This window comes from Zingiber officinale, chromosome 7B (assembly GCF_018446385.1).
Source record: "Zingiber officinale cultivar Zhangliang chromosome 7B, Zo_v1.1, whole genome shotgun sequence".
Taxonomy (NCBI): Eukaryota; Viridiplantae; Streptophyta; class Magnoliopsida; order Zingiberales; family Zingiberaceae; genus Zingiber; species Zingiber officinale.
In genome coordinates this window covers 1099713-1115001 of record NC_055999.1, presented here as the reverse complement: position 1 = coordinate 1115001, position 15289 = coordinate 1099713, and the positions used below count along the sequence as shown (strand labels likewise).

The following is a 15289-nucleotide window of genomic DNA, read 5'->3' as shown; positions in this document are numbered from 1 at the left end:
TATTTATATTTGTCAAAAATAATAAAATATCAACCTAAAAAATAAATCAAAAAGAAAAAAAAATGTAGCATTTGCAAACCTAAATAATTAAATATTTTTAATGAAAAATAACTAATTTTAATTAAGATAATAACAGATAATAAACTTTAATGCTATAAATGGTGCGTGAGCTATAAAATATGGGCGTGGAAATATCAGTCCGCCGCCTGGATATTTCTTATCTGAAGGCTGAAGCCCTTGATTTTTGCCGATGCTTTTGGGGGCTTCCGCTTCGTCTACCGGCCCATCCTCCGTCCGTCCTCCCTCTCCACCCGCCGCGTTCATGGCGCTTCCGTCCGCCTCCCTTAGCCGCTTCGATTTTGGCGGTCACCGAAGAATCGCAGGTGAGACCCTCCACGTCGATTCCTCACGCTTCGTCTTCGATTCAAACTTTTTTTTTCTGGTTTCTTGCTCTCCTGATGCTCAGGTTACTGATTAGATTTACTTATTTGCAGATATTTTTCATGGAAATTCCGGTCGGGTAAGGATTTTCTGCTTCAAGCATTGTTAGAAAGTGTTAGTTGTTGTTTCTGGCTGTTGTTGATTGCCTTTGTGGATAGGGATGGATTTCTGTCGAAAATTTTGGATCGGATTGAGGCGTTTAGTTTCAGATAATGCCAGTTTAGTGGAATGAATGAAAATGTTTTGAAAATGGGTGCAGCATTCATCGCTTTTCTTCCCTCGTTTCCTCGAATCAAAATTGCTTGGAATTGTCTGGATTTAGCTCGAGAGTATGGAACATCAATTCAAGGAAAATAATATGCACTAAGTTCAAAATGATGGCTTTTTTGTTTGTTTGTTTGTTTGCATATTCTAATTAAATCACTTCATATGAATCTGCAAAATGTGTTTGTAATTTCCATATACTTTATCAATGAGTAGGGCATTTCTTATTGTTTGAGAGAATGTCTGAAAGTTCTGATTAAGTTGCTTATATGCTTTAGCTTTAATATTAAGCTGAAACTAGTGTCAAAAATCCATAGAATTTTCCATATGTCTTTTGTGATTACAATTAGTATTCAGTGAAACAGAGTTTTCTGTTCTTGCAATGACAAATATCTAGGCTGTTTATCGAAAATTAAGAAACTTTCATCCTTAGCCATGTTAAACTTTGCTGTCTTCTACATTTTAATCTTTCATTAAAGTTGAAATCCATATCATTTATCATTATCATTTATCGTTGAATTGTACATTCAAAACCCTGACACTGATACCTGAACAGGTGCTCATCAGAGGAACTAGACAAGCCAAACTGCATCAGAATGTCTTCAGATTCGGCACCCGCTGCCTGCTCAATGACAAAATGCCCGGCAGCAGCAATTCACCACTCTCAACTGCTTCAACTATCACATATGATTCATCAAAAATTGTTTCCCATAACCTACATGAAGTCTTGTCAGACTACATACATGGGTTGATCATAGCGGATATCGACCCTGCTACAGCAAAACTTGCCATCACAATAGCAGGGCCCTTCCTCTCGGCCTTTGGGTTCTTATTCATTATTAGGATTGTCATGTCTTGGTACCCCAAGCTCCCAGTGAAGAAGTTCCCTTTCGTCGTTGCATATGCCCCTACCGAACCATTTCTTAGCATAACAAGGAAGGTGATACCTCCTCTTGGAGGAGTGGATGTCACTCCGGTCGTCTGGTTTGGATTGGTTAGCTTCCTGAACGAAATATTAGTAGGACCTCAAGGGTTACTGGTGCTTCTATCTCAGAAGGTATAACTCATTCGTACATGTAAAGTTGTCTTTTATCTAAATTTCTTTCCTATTTCATCCAATTGCTAGTCGATCTTACACTGATTATCCCTTTTTGTTTTATGATGATTCATAGTGATGTAAACTATGGCTAAAAGCTTAAGTTTTTGTCCTTGGCTCACTGTAGTGGATCTTGAACCCGAATTTATTGGTCTTTTACACTCTTTTAATCTGATCCAGTTGGATTGGTAAGACTTAAGAAATGACACAAGTTGTGGAAGTAGTAATTCAATAATATATCATTAGTATTTACTCAACCTATATACCCTAGAACACATTTCAAAATACAAGATGCAAAAATAGCAATACCTTTATACAAGCATGCCCATTTCTCTGTAGAGTCATCGTGTAGCTGTTCTACAAGTTTGTCGGGCAGTTTTCATACCGCAGCGGGCAGGAGTCTCATGCCCTAGATGAAGAGCCAAGTTGCCATGCATCGGTGCGTGATCATGGTTGCGTGCCATGGATTGAGGAGAAACATTTCTCGACCTTGTTTTCATGGCTTCAATGTTCTCCAGCGTCTCAACAACTTGCTTCATCGATGGGCGGCTTTTCGGTTCACCGGCGAGGCAATTCACCGTCAATTGAGTTGCTTGGTAGGCGCCCTTGGAAGAGTATTGCCCCTCTAGTCGGTGATCCATCAGTCGTGCCAACTTTCTCCGGTCGCCCAACATCGGCATTGCCCAATCCACCAATTTGTGTTGCCCACTTGGCCGGTTGGAGTCGAGTGCCCTCTGGCCGGTGAGCATCTCCAGTAAGACAACTCCAAATCCATACACATCACTTTTCACATATAGGTGCCCTGGAATCAGTTAGCAGAAATGAAGTACATTTATTTAGCTATCCTACAAGGATGTGCTACTTGGAGAGCATGAAGATGAAGTGAACAAGGAAGGTAGGGATCTGAGAATGATACAAAGTCGCTCACCGGTCGCAACATACTCGGGAGCGGCATAGCCGTTCGTGCCCATGACTCTCGTAGTGACATGCGAATCTCCACCCATCGGCCCATGCTTCGCCAGACCGAAGTCGGAGAGCTTTGCGTTATAGTTCTGTGCCATAGATCAGAATTCACACTCATATCATTCATTGCAGTGCTGAAATGGAAGAGGAGCATGCATACGATTCAATTGACTCTCATCCCTACCACATCGAGGAGGATGTTGGAAGCCTTGAAATCCCGGTAGATGACCTGCCTTTTTGAAGAATGCAAGAATGCAAGACCTCGAGCTGCACCAATGGCTATTTTTAGCCTTGTATTCCAAGAAAGCGACTCAAAAGTAGCACCTCCTGCTCCAAACAATGACTATGTTGGAATTGGAATTGGAATTGGAATTGGTGTCTATCAATAACTGAAAAACTATGTTTCAAAATGTTAAACAACCTTATTCTTGATAAAGACAAAACCTACTTTATCTTAATTCCTTTGCTAATTGATTATTGCTTGCTTTTCATGAGAACTCACTTCTAAAGAGATGGTTTTCCAAGCTGCCCCTAGACAGGTACTCATACACAAGAAGAAGCTCCTTGTCTTCCGAGCAGTAACCCATGAGCTTGACAAGGTTCGGATGAGAAAGCCTTCCTAGGAAATTTACTTCCGACTGCAATCACAAGTAAAAAAAAACAGAAAGTTGCAGAGGCTGAGAAAGAAGAGATGGAGCTGAGCATTTGAGTCACCTGCCACTCCTCCAGGCCTTGCATGCTCTCAGGGTTTAATTTCTTGACTGCCACAACCATCCCCGTCCCACTCTTGGAAGGATTCAGAGTCTTCTCCTCCACCACGCCCTTGTAGACCCTCCCGAATCCGCCTTCGCCGAGGATATTCTCGAATTTAAAGTTCCTCGTCGCGCACCGCAGCTCGGAGCAGGTGAATACCCGCAGGTTGGGGACTTCCAGGATCCGACCCTCAAAGGTCTCGTCTGCGCTCGCATTGCTCACGGGGGACAGCCCAAAGATGCTGCTGCTTAAGTCGGACAGACTCCCGGTGGTGGCGGTGGCGGCGCTGCCGCTGCTGATCTTCGAGGTTGACTGCCCTGGAGACCCATGAACTTAGAACATCAATATTGAAAGACAAAACAAATAAAAAAAAAAAAAGGCAGCTTTTCTGTTTGATCGATCGAAGTGATTGATCGTATGTTGCGGTACCTGGCCTCAACGAGCTGGTATCGCCTTGTCGCTTCGGAGAAGAGGCGAAGCAATTCCCCATGCCTCTGCCGGTTCTCTTTGCACGGCGAGGGATGGAGGTGGAGAGGGCGATGAGACGAGGCGGGGAACTGGTGGCGGATTTATGCAGGCGGACTCGGCCATTTGAGTAGACTTTTGGCATTGACCAGTCACTGCAGTAGACCAAATCCAGACACGGAAAAGCAATTATCCTTTGCCGTCACTGAATCTACTCAGTTTCGGTCGTCACGAGTCACGACGCTTTCCGATTTATTCTCACCGACAGTGTAAAATTTTCAACTTTTTATCGGCCCAATTGAAAATTTTCTAAGATCTGTCAATCATTTACCATACTTTTAAAATTATTAAATTATATATCTACTATTTATTTTATCCTCTCCTCGAATCAATTTGATTGGAAAAAAATAATCGATTATTTTTATTTTTTTCTATTTAAATCGATTTATTTTTGTTAAAAAAATTCATCAATCAGTTTCAGTCAAGACTCATTAATAAATCTATAAACTTTGAAATGACATGAAATGAGTTAACTGTATATTTGTCTAGTTTTTCTGTTTGTAAAAATATTATTAAATATTAATTTAACTTAATATATTGAGAATAATTATTTTTTAAATATAAATTAATTTTTCGAACGTATTAGTGTTTAAAAAATCATGGTTCTCTTTATATTAGATAAAATTGATGTTGGATAGTATTTTTACAATTAAGAGAACTAGGTGAACACATAAGAACTTCATTTCGAAGTCTCTAAATCCATTAGTCAAAATAAAATTGACTGATGAACTTAGAGATCTCAGAATGATATGAAAATAGTTTTTATGTATTCGTCTACTTCTCCTTATTACAAAAATACTATCAAACATCACTTTAACGCAATATAGAGCAATGATTTTTTTTGAAAATATGGCTGAATGAATCTAAATAAATTTTATTTAAGTTTATTTGGTCAAAATCGGTTGATGGACCTACAGAACTCAAAATGAAATGAAACTAGATCCTATGAGTTGTTTTAGTTCTTATGATTATATCTATATCCTTAAACATCAATTTAACTGAATATATTAAGAGTGATGATTTTTTAAATAAAAATATATTTGAAAAAATTAATTTGTATTCAAAAAATCACTGCTCTCAATATATTATGTCAAATTGATATTTGATAATATTTTTTCAATAAAGAGAACTAGACAAACACATAAAAAATAGTTTTATATTATTTTGAGTTCTTTAGATCTATTAGTTAATGTTTGGCTCATACTATCAAACATCAATTTAACCTAATATATTGAGAACAGTGATTTTTTTAACATGGATTAATTTTTTAGACATATTCATGTTTAAAAAATCACTATTATCAATATATTGTGTCAAATTGATGCATGATAAAAATTTTATAATAAGAAGAACTGGACGAATACATAAGAACTAAATTTATATCATTTCGAATTCTCTAAATCCATCAATCAAATTTTGATCGAAATTGGTTAGTGAATTTTTCAAACGCATCTAAAGAAATTAATTCGACCGGAAGAAAAAGTACAATCGAATTAATTTGAAGACGAAGGTAAAACGAAAAGTGGATACGTAATTTGATAATTTTAAAACTATAGCACATGATTTAGATATTTTAAAAACTTATCTATTGGATTCGATAAAAACCGTAGATAAGTTCCGATCAGACCGATGGACCGGTCATCTTGTGTATTAATCGATTTAAAGAGTACGTAAAATACTTATATTAAAAAAAAACAAACTATTCATTTTGGTTTCCTTACCCTGTCACCAATCGATCTCTCTCTCTCACCCACACACAAATTTCACATAAAAAGTACAATTTCGACTGATTTCCTGTTTATTTCGCGTTAAAAAAACCTCAAATTACTGGCCAGCTTGCTGTTCACCTGGCTGATTGTGCTATTCATGTTATTATTAAATATTAAGAACCATTATTTTATGGACACTAGTCAACCAAACTACACTTAAACACAAATAGATCCATGAGAACACATGCTTTGACAAAAAAAAAAGTCTCTGAATAATCAAACATTTAATGAGAGGTGTACGATATATAGAGAAAAGTTCCTTCAAGACTTTTCAAATTGAGAATGCGTGGACAATTTGATTTTCATAGGTGGTACATGATATTTTAAAGTAGATACGTTATCTTAGCGGTCCCTCTAGTGTCGATCTCATGGATATGGAGGGAGGTTCATGCAGGTATACAGGCCATAGGCACATGGCGGGGTAAATCCCAGATCGTCAGTTCCTAAGAATCGACCCTTGACCATTACGCCAGAGATACCATATGTCTATCGTCTGTGCTACGCCCTGGGAGCAACATGATATCTTAAAATAAGTATGCAAAGATGCTTTATAGGTAAAATCTGTCTCTCTATTGTGTTTTGACAAAATGTTCAAATTTTACGATCAAAACAGAGAAGATAAATCAGAAAACTATGTCGAGGATTACGTTTTATTATGCAAACTCCCATATATTAACCGGTGAAATGTTATATTCAGGGCAATTTAATGAATATACCAATGGCCACATGAATTGGAACATTATCTAAAGGGACATGAAATACTACAAGATATGTGGGCAAAAATTAAATATTTAAAGAGATTGACATGAGGAAAAAAAAAAAAAATTCCTTGCTGTTTATTTCAATGTCAATAAAAATAGAAAGTGACATGACAAAAACTTACCATTTCCACTGACTTCATGTTTATTTAAATAACAAGTGTGAAAAAAGAAATTAAAAATGAAGTTATTGGTCAGCTTGCTGATCACGCATTCACGTTGGAAAGTGAAATATGTAATAAATGATGATTGTGCTATTCGTGCTATTATTAATATTAGGAAATAATTGTTATATTATATGGAAACTACTCAGCCAAACTACACTTAATCAATTGACAATGTGGAAATATGAATTTGACCGGAAGACAATGAGGGACCATTGCATCTTTCAAATAGTCAGAATTTTAAAAATATATATTAAAATGTATATAAGAATTTTCAAATTGAGAATCAAACAAAAAAATACCATGACTTTCTGTGACTGATTCAAAGTAGATGACTTGCATTTTTAAAGTGATGCATAATTGTCAGACAACATTAAGTTTGGAGACCAACATGACAGGAGGAAACTAAACATTTAGGTTGTGTTTGGTAGTCTGTAATCTATTTTGTAATGTAATCTAAATTATATTACAAAGTCGATTATTTTATTTGGTTTGATTTAAAACTTATAATGTAATGTAATCTGGATTATAAAAGATAGTGAAGATTTGTAATCTGGATTACAAAGCAAATGCAATGTAATTCGATTACATTACGAGGTCATTATTTCATCAAAGTTTAAATGCCGAATATACTCCTAATCTGTCATTCTACGTATTAGGTGGAATGTTATATTCAGTGAAATTTAATGAATATACCAATGGCCACATGAATTGGAACATTATCTAAAGGGACATGAAATACTACAAGATATGTGGGTAAAAATTAAATATTTAAAGAGATTGACATGAGGGAAAAAAAAATTAAATTCCTTGCTGTTCATTTCAATGTCAATAAAAATAGAAAGTGACATGACAATAACTTACAATTTCCACTGACTTCTTGTTTGTTTAAATAACAAGTGGGAAAAAAGAAATTAAAAATGAAGTTGCTGGTCAGCTTGCTGATCACGCATTCACGTTGGAAAGTGAAATATGTAATAAATGATGATTGTGCTATTCCTGCTATTATTAATATTAGGACATAATTGTTATATTATATGGAAACTACGCAGCCAAACTACACTTAATTGAATTGGCAATGTGGAAATATGAATTTGACCGGAAGACAATGAGGGAACATTACATCTTTCAAATAGTCAGAATTTTAAAAATATATATTAAAATGTATATAAGAATTTTCAAATTGAGAATCGAACAAAAAAAAAATACCATGACTTTCTGTGACTGATTCAAAGTAGATGACTTGCATTTTTAAAGTGATGCATAATCGTCAGACAGCATTAAGTTTGGAGACCAACATGACAGGATTTATTAACTATTTTTGAATAATTGAATTAGTCTTATGAATATTTTTCATTAATCACAAATATAAATTAAGAAATGTACATAGCAATCATCCCGAAATCTAGCATCTTTTGATTATGTCCCTTATTTAAAGAATTTTTTTTATAAATATATCGTAATTAAAATTTAAATTACGAGTAATTTGATGATAATTTAAATATCCTAACGTAATAGCATGATCTAGAAGACAAAGGTAAACATTTAGAAGTATAAAGAGTAAGGGATTTAATAGCCAAATACTTGGGAAATTAAATACTATTTTAAGAGCCAACAACATCACTACACGAACGAAAAGTCCTACAATAAAAGAAAAGTAGTTTCAGGACCGACTTAAGATTATACGTCATTAAGACCTATTTCTAGGCCCCAAATTTAGTGATGAGGTCCGTTATTTTTTATCTTTTAATTTTATTTGTTGTTTAATTTGTTTTAAAAGAACAGCAATCTTAATTTTTAATAAAAAGTTATCAGTTCTGTCCACTTTTGATAGTGTTGTTTTTTAGTGTGTTTTTGTTCTTATTTTTTCGTCTTTTCTTATTTACTTGACCGCTGTTGCTTTTTTATTTCAAATCCATCTTATACTTATGATAAAGTTTTTTTTTATTGTTTGATCGTATGTAATATGCTATAGATCTGTTCTTCATCTCTTCTTTTATATTTTATATTTTATATTCTTTTCAATTTTTATATTATTGATGGGAAGACATTGAAGTGTATTTACATGTCAGCCGGCCGGCTTAATTTTGGCATGTGATTGTGTTTTTATTTTTTGATTATCTATTGAGAAATAATTATTTATGAATACTTAATTAATCCCTCCAAATAAAATTTAATATTTATTTATTTATTTTTAAAATTATCAAATTACGTATTCTATTTTTAAGATTACCGGATCCAGAATACTATCTTCTTTTTTACCCTTGTACTGTTCCTATTCGAGTGTCTTTTTAGCAATCAATTTGATTTTAATTTATTTTTAATCATTTTTAACCCATTTGTGTTTAAAAAATTAATGCTCTCAATATTTTATATCAAATTGATGTTTAAAGGTATTTTTACAATCATGAGCATTAAACTAACACATAGGACCTGCTTTCATATAATTCCAAGATCTCTAAGTCAATCAACTGATTTAAATCAAAATAAGCTGATGGTCCTCGAAATGACATGAAATCAATTCTTATGTGTTACTTTAGTTCTTCAATTGTATAAATGCCCTCAAATATAAATTTTATCTAATATATTAAGAATAATTATTTTTTTTAATATAAATGTGTCCAAAAAAATTATTCGTATTTAAAAATTCATTACTCTTAATATATTAATCAAATTGATATTTGAAAACATGAATATAAATATAACACATAGATAAACTCATAGAACATGGTTTTACTTCATTCCGAGCTCTCTTGGTCCATCAACCGATTTTGACCGAAACTCTCAATATATTGGATAAAATTAATGTTTGAGAATATTTTTATAATAAGAAAAATTAGATGAATATATAAGAATTAGTTTCGTGTGATTTCAAGATCTTGGTCCATAACTGAAACCAGCTAATGGACCTAAAACTTCGAAATACTACAAAATCAATTTTCATGTATTTATCTAGTTATCATGATTGTAAAAATATACTTAAATATTAATTTAATCTAATATATTATAAAAAGTAACTTCTTAAATACGAATCGGTCAAAATTAACTAAAACAATTCAACGGCTAAAAAAGATACATGACTAAGATTCTAAGAACCATAATAAGGGCAGAAATATAAATTTATTCATAATTTGATAATTTTAAAATTATGATACATCATTCAATAATTTTTTTTAAAAAACTATTATTTATTTATTATTATGTTTTTTTTATGATCCAGTAATTTTAGGTTTGGTAAAAAGCTATTATTTATTTGTTGAAGTATCTCTATCTTTTCCGACCCAAGCACATAAAAGTTTCTTACCTTTACCTAAAGACAAGTTGACTGTATTTTATTATTTTATGAATTTACTAAGTAATAATAATAATAAATAAATATTAAATATTTTCTAAAATATAAAACTAATATAATAAAATTTTAAATTTTACTTTGTTAGTCAGTTAGTCTCGCACCACATGATTCGAGTATTATTGAGTCATATCAAGCCTTACTTAAACTGTGTCAAACTGAGTCAAGTCACGAGTAATTCAATGGTTTGACAAAGGATTATCCTCAAATTGTGGAGGATATTTTTGATCTATGAAAAGTATCAGTTGCCAAGTTTAGTGATAGATTTTTGTTTTTTCTTTCAAAAAAAATATATAAAATAAAAGAATGTATATCTGTATATATGGACTGCTGAAACTATATATTCCATTTCTTAAATGCAATATAATACAAAGAACACTGGATAAAGCACTACAAAACGAGGGAGGACATATAGTTTGAAATCCATGTTTTTAGTAGGATTCAAGATTAGGAATTTAAATGAATCCGAATGATTTAGGATTCCATTAGCCTATAGTGGCATGATAAGCAGAAACTTACATGTATATAATCTAAGCAATCAGTAGAAGTTAATATAATGTGATCCTGTCTGGAAGCTGAGAAAACGAATCTGTCAGTGTGACGTGTCTGGGAGGTTGACCGCATCCTCATGACCCAGTCGATGAGCTGTCTTCGATGTTGACCAGATCGTCAGAAGTCCTCCTCCGGTCAACTGTACCTGTATCCAGCGACCGGGTCGCCCCGGCCTCTGGTACCTCGGTGCTCGAGGCGAATCCTACAGATATATGAGCAATCGAATACTAACGACAAAATAATTAACTAAATGCAGAAAAGATACGAGAACGTACCCTGGCATAGGGGGGCGCCCTCGGATGGATGAATGAGTTGGTCGGGATACCGATCGAGTCGTCGCAGCTCTGAATAGTAGATAAATGTCCGCCTGATGAGTAGCTAGCTCCAATGGCTCGGAGCCGGACGCGATATGGATCAGTAGGATGATACATTGTCCGACTACAACCTCAGCCCACAAGCCGGAATGCAACAACGGCACTAAGGCCGAACACTCTACCGGCTCGCAGACCGGGATACAACAACGACACGAAGGCCGGGATACAACAACGGCACGAAGGCCGGGCACTCTCTCGGCTCGCAGGCCGAAATATAAGCATAATACGATACCTTAGCACTCGAATGACAACTACTCGGTGGGCGACGACGACTGCCCAGAGGTGCTGACGGCACGGGTCGCCGAAGGCAGCTACAGCAGCCGGAGGTGACGGCACTGGATGCCGAGGATGCTGATCGCCGGAGGTGACTACGGCAGTGGCTGCCAGAAGTGGCTGCGTCGGCGTGGATCGAGAAGGAACGGAAGGTGGCGAGGTGATGGCGCACGAGGGAGAGAGGCGTCTTCTGCTCATGCTTGGCGACGGAAACCACAACCCCAGAAAGCCTTCCCGGAGGCGCTCACAGCCGGCTATGGCTGAAAGTGGTGAGGACGAGGGAGCTACAGGCGGCTGCTGGAGTCACCTGTGATGGGCTCGTGGTGAAGAAGAAAGGAGAGCAGCGGCTGGTGGGAAGGAGAGGTGGTGGCTAGTGAAGACGTTCGCCGGCTGGAGGAGAGGAGGAGAGCGTCGATGATCTCGCCCGCTCCGGCGAAAGGCGCGAGGAGGAGAAAAAATCTCCCTTCTTTGGCCGCCGTCGAGGCCAGAAAAAGCCCCCCTTTTGCTGTGCTACAGTCCCCCTATACCAAACCCTCTTTTTAATCCTATATTATCTAAGCCATCATATAGCATCATAATGTTATCCAAGAATTCAAGAAAATGATGGAAATCAATCGACAAATGAAAAATTGTTAACAAATTATACCAACAAGAGGATGGGAAAAATCACCAGCTTACGCACACTTCATTGTTATTCTTATTCATGACTAGTGGAAGCTCAGGTCATCTAACTTCGGCTTCCAGAAATATCGAGACGAAATCACAAGATTAGCAAGTTTGAAGGAAGAAGAAAGCTTCAGACAACTAAATCAGATGTGTTGGTCCAAGAGCCATGTAAATAAGCAAAAACCATCTATTAATATTGGATAAGGAACAGAGAAATTGGCCTACCAGAGTGGAGTAAGAAAGATAGCAGAGCCTGACATCAAAATAATGACTGAACAAATAAATGTAAAAGATCATTTATCGATCTATTTCCGAACAGCACATTGACTGTTTCAAACTGCATCCATGGAACTAGGTCAAGAAAGGCACAGATCAGACCTTACCTACCGTACCATTACTTTACAAGCATGCAAACAAAGCTCTGCGTCAGTCTCCCCCATATTCAGCATTCAACTGTTCCCCACTTAATTATAATAATGCAGCCACGCGAGAATCTTGAATCACATCAGAAATATCCAAAACTAATAAACCAAGCAAAACAAAGAATTCCGTAAAGTAATGCCCTCGATCAGAATTTAAATTGGATGTTAACAAACATATACACAGCTAATTGAGACAAAAGCTACGGTCCAAAGCAGTTAATTCCAAGCTTCGGAATTTAATTTAATTTAATTTGTTGGAAAGAGTTCGATATAAATTAAAGATCTGCAAAAGTGCACTGAAAGCACTGACTCACTGGAGATCGATGGATCTTCCAGGCTTTAGGTTCCATCCAACAGAGGAAGAGCTTCTCGATTTCTACCTGAGAAGCAGAGTCGAGGGCAAGAAGCTGCAGATCGAGATCATCACCACAGTGAATCTTTATCGATATGATCCTTGGCAGCTACCAGGTGATTACTAATATCCGTCGGTAATTTTCGACGGAATCGTTAATTCCGTCGCGAATCTACCGATGGTATGAAGTTTCCGTCAAAAAATTTCCGATTAAAATTTATTCAGTCGTAAATTTTCGTTACCTGCTGTTTATCTTTTTATTGACGGAAGAGTTTTCAGTCGTTAAATTTATCAACGGAAAATTTAATTCCGTCGAAAATTATCGACTGAATTATACTTCCGTCAGTAAATTAAATCAAAAAACTCCCGATATCATAAATTCTGTCGATATTCCGTTGATAATACTATATATCGATTGAATATCGACGGAATATCAATCATTATTAATTATTATTTTTTAGTGTGAATTAGAGCTGAATCTGTAGGGCTGGCGAAGATAGGAGAGACGGAGTGGTATTTCTACGTGCCGCGGGACCGGAACGGCAACAGGCCGAGCCGGATGACCGAGCGGGGCTTCTGGAAGGCCACCGGAGGCGATAGGCCGGTGCGCAGCGCAGCCGACCCGAGGCGGCTGATCGGACTCAAGAAGACGCTGGTTTACTACGAAGGTCGGGCGCCCAGGGGAGCCAGGACCGAGTGGGTCATGAAGGAATATCGTCTTCCAGAGCATGTTGCCGCGGCAACGAAGGTACGTACGAAGAGCAGTCGAAGTTAAATCTCGACGCGATTTTCTTGACTACGAGTTAAATCGTCGACGCAGGAGGAGATCGTGCTGTGCAAGATCCACCGGAAGTCCGCGTCGGTTAAGGAATTGGAGCAGCGGGCGGCGGAGGCTGAGTCCGCTGCCTCCGCCGACGCTGCTTTCACTGATCCTGTCGCGGCCGCCTCGGCGCCGACGATGCCGGCGTCCTCGATTCGGCGGCCGGCGATCCTGCCGGAGCTGGAAGTCCCGAAGCAGAGCGGGATGGAGTGGCTACAGGAGCCGTTCCCGACGCAGGTGCGGAGCCCGTGGTTGATGGATTTTTGGTCGCCTTCGATTGCGAGTATACTCAACTGTTGATAACCAAACCGACGACGCAGTTCGTGAGGAATTAAAAGAAAGATTAGAATTTAATGCATAATTGTGGAATTGGAGCGGTGTGTACCGTTGGTTCAGTGATTATGCCAGAAATATTAGAATTTAATGCATAATTGTGGTTCACATGACCCATGATTTTCGTGTTTAGAGTGTTCAAACTTATTTGATAAAATAATATTAAGTTAAGTTGAGTTGAATGGAGCTTAAAATAAATTAAATTTTTGAAATGATTATTTAAGGTTTGCTTAATTAATTTTTTAGGAGCTTGAGCATATTTGAAATTTGACTTGAGCTCGGTTTGTTTAGATATTATTGGACTTAGCAGATTGAATCTAAGACGTACAAATTCGACGGACTAATTCACGATTCTGTTAAAAAGTTCAAAACAAAAAAAATACATATAGTTTGTTGAAATATTTAATTTTTGATTGGGGATTGATGGGTAAAATACACGAGCCAAATATTCTATTTTAATTTTAAATTTTAGTATAATTGTTTTTCCCTAGCCTCACGAGCCAACCCAATGCATTACGGGTCAACCCATGCGGTCCAGAACTCAAGCAGATAGGTCAATTAAAATAATTTGATAAAATCTTAATCCAACCTAATTAAATTATTTGATAGAGTGGATGATAAATTGTATTGTTGTGATAGATATCAAACAATTAATTATCAAATCTTTCTATGCTAATATAGTATAAAGAATGACTCAAATCTGCTCTCACCGAGAATGTAATGATATGATAATAATTTTTTTGATTGCCTTATTATTTAGGAGTTTGATGTAAACAGGGGTTTGGATTTTAAATTAAATCTAATGATCTAACCTAAACTAATATTAAAAGAAAATTAAAAGAATGAAAAGTAAAACAATTAAATTTCAAGCATTCAAGGAAAACTAATCTAATTCAACTAAATTGCATCTAAATTAATACAAGAACAAACATCATTATCTATAATTCAACAAGAAAAGCAGGGTAAGATATTAAAATAACATAACACATATAAGTAGAGAAAATTCCATTTTTAGTCTGGTAAATTATATTATTTTCAATTATCCACAAATTTACATTGCTAGTACATTAAAATAAAAAAGAATGTAAAATTAAAATCACATCACCTTAAAAATAAAATCAATATTTTTTTAAAAAAAAATACTCCATCCATCATATTTTATTATTTTATTTTTAGATGATATAACTTTGATTTTGCATTTCTTACTTATTTTAATACCTATGTGGATTTAAAAAAATTTATCATGCAGATGATTTATCCAGAAAAATAAAAATATCTAGATTAATTTTCTCTGTCAGTATTACCGTTATCAGTTAGACAATTACCGATGATGAATTTGAATTATAACAAAATAAACAACCACAAAGATTGAAATTGGGAAAAAAAAGTTAATGCATTGAAAATACGAATTTGTA

At 35.8% G+C, this 15289-nt stretch overlaps 3 protein-coding genes across 4 annotated transcripts; 2 read left to right on the top strand and 1 right to left on the bottom strand.

The window, feature by feature from the left end:
* The first annotated feature begins 198 nt into the window (after positions 1–198).
* On the top strand, positions 199–1922 carry LOC122004921 (protein COFACTOR ASSEMBLY OF COMPLEX C SUBUNIT B CCB3, chloroplastic-like). Its single transcript, XM_042559776.1, has 3 exons — positions 199–383; positions 495–520; positions 1262–1922. Exons 1-3 carry the CDS (start codon positions 251–253, stop codon positions 1766–1768), a joined length of 666 nt encoding a protein of 221 aa, XP_042415710.1. The 5' UTR covers positions 199–250; the 3' UTR covers positions 1769–1922.
* A 102-nt stretch (positions 1923–2024) lies between these two features.
* LOC122004920 (probable serine/threonine-protein kinase PIX13) lies at positions 2025–4276 on the bottom strand. Its single transcript, XM_042559775.1, has 6 exons — positions 3947–4276; positions 3479–3834; positions 3267–3402; positions 2949–3091; positions 2730–2853; positions 2025–2603 (listed from the first exon to the last, which is right to left on the bottom strand). The coding sequence occupies exons 1-6, from the start codon at positions 4125–4127 to the stop codon at positions 2143–2145; spliced, it is 1401 nt and encodes a 466-aa protein (XP_042415709.1). The 5' UTR covers positions 4128–4276; the 3' UTR covers positions 2025–2142.
* An 8397-nt stretch (positions 4277–12673) lies between these two features.
* On the top strand, positions 12674–14005 carry LOC122003459 (NAC domain-containing protein 22-like). Of its 2 annotated transcripts, none has more exons than XM_042558563.1 (3): positions 12674–12837; positions 13207–13469; positions 13542–14005. In XM_042558563.1, the coding sequence occupies exons 1-3, from the start codon at positions 12693–12695 to the stop codon at positions 13839–13841; spliced, it is 708 nt and encodes a 235-aa protein (XP_042414497.1). In that variant the 5' UTR covers positions 12674–12692; the 3' UTR covers positions 13842–14005. The 2 variants fall into 2 exon arrangements, with proteins under 2 accessions (XP_042414497.1, XP_042414498.1); XM_042558564.1 differs by having other exon boundaries at positions 12689–12837; positions 13218–13469.
* The last annotated feature ends 1284 nt before the right edge of the window (positions 14006–15289 follow it).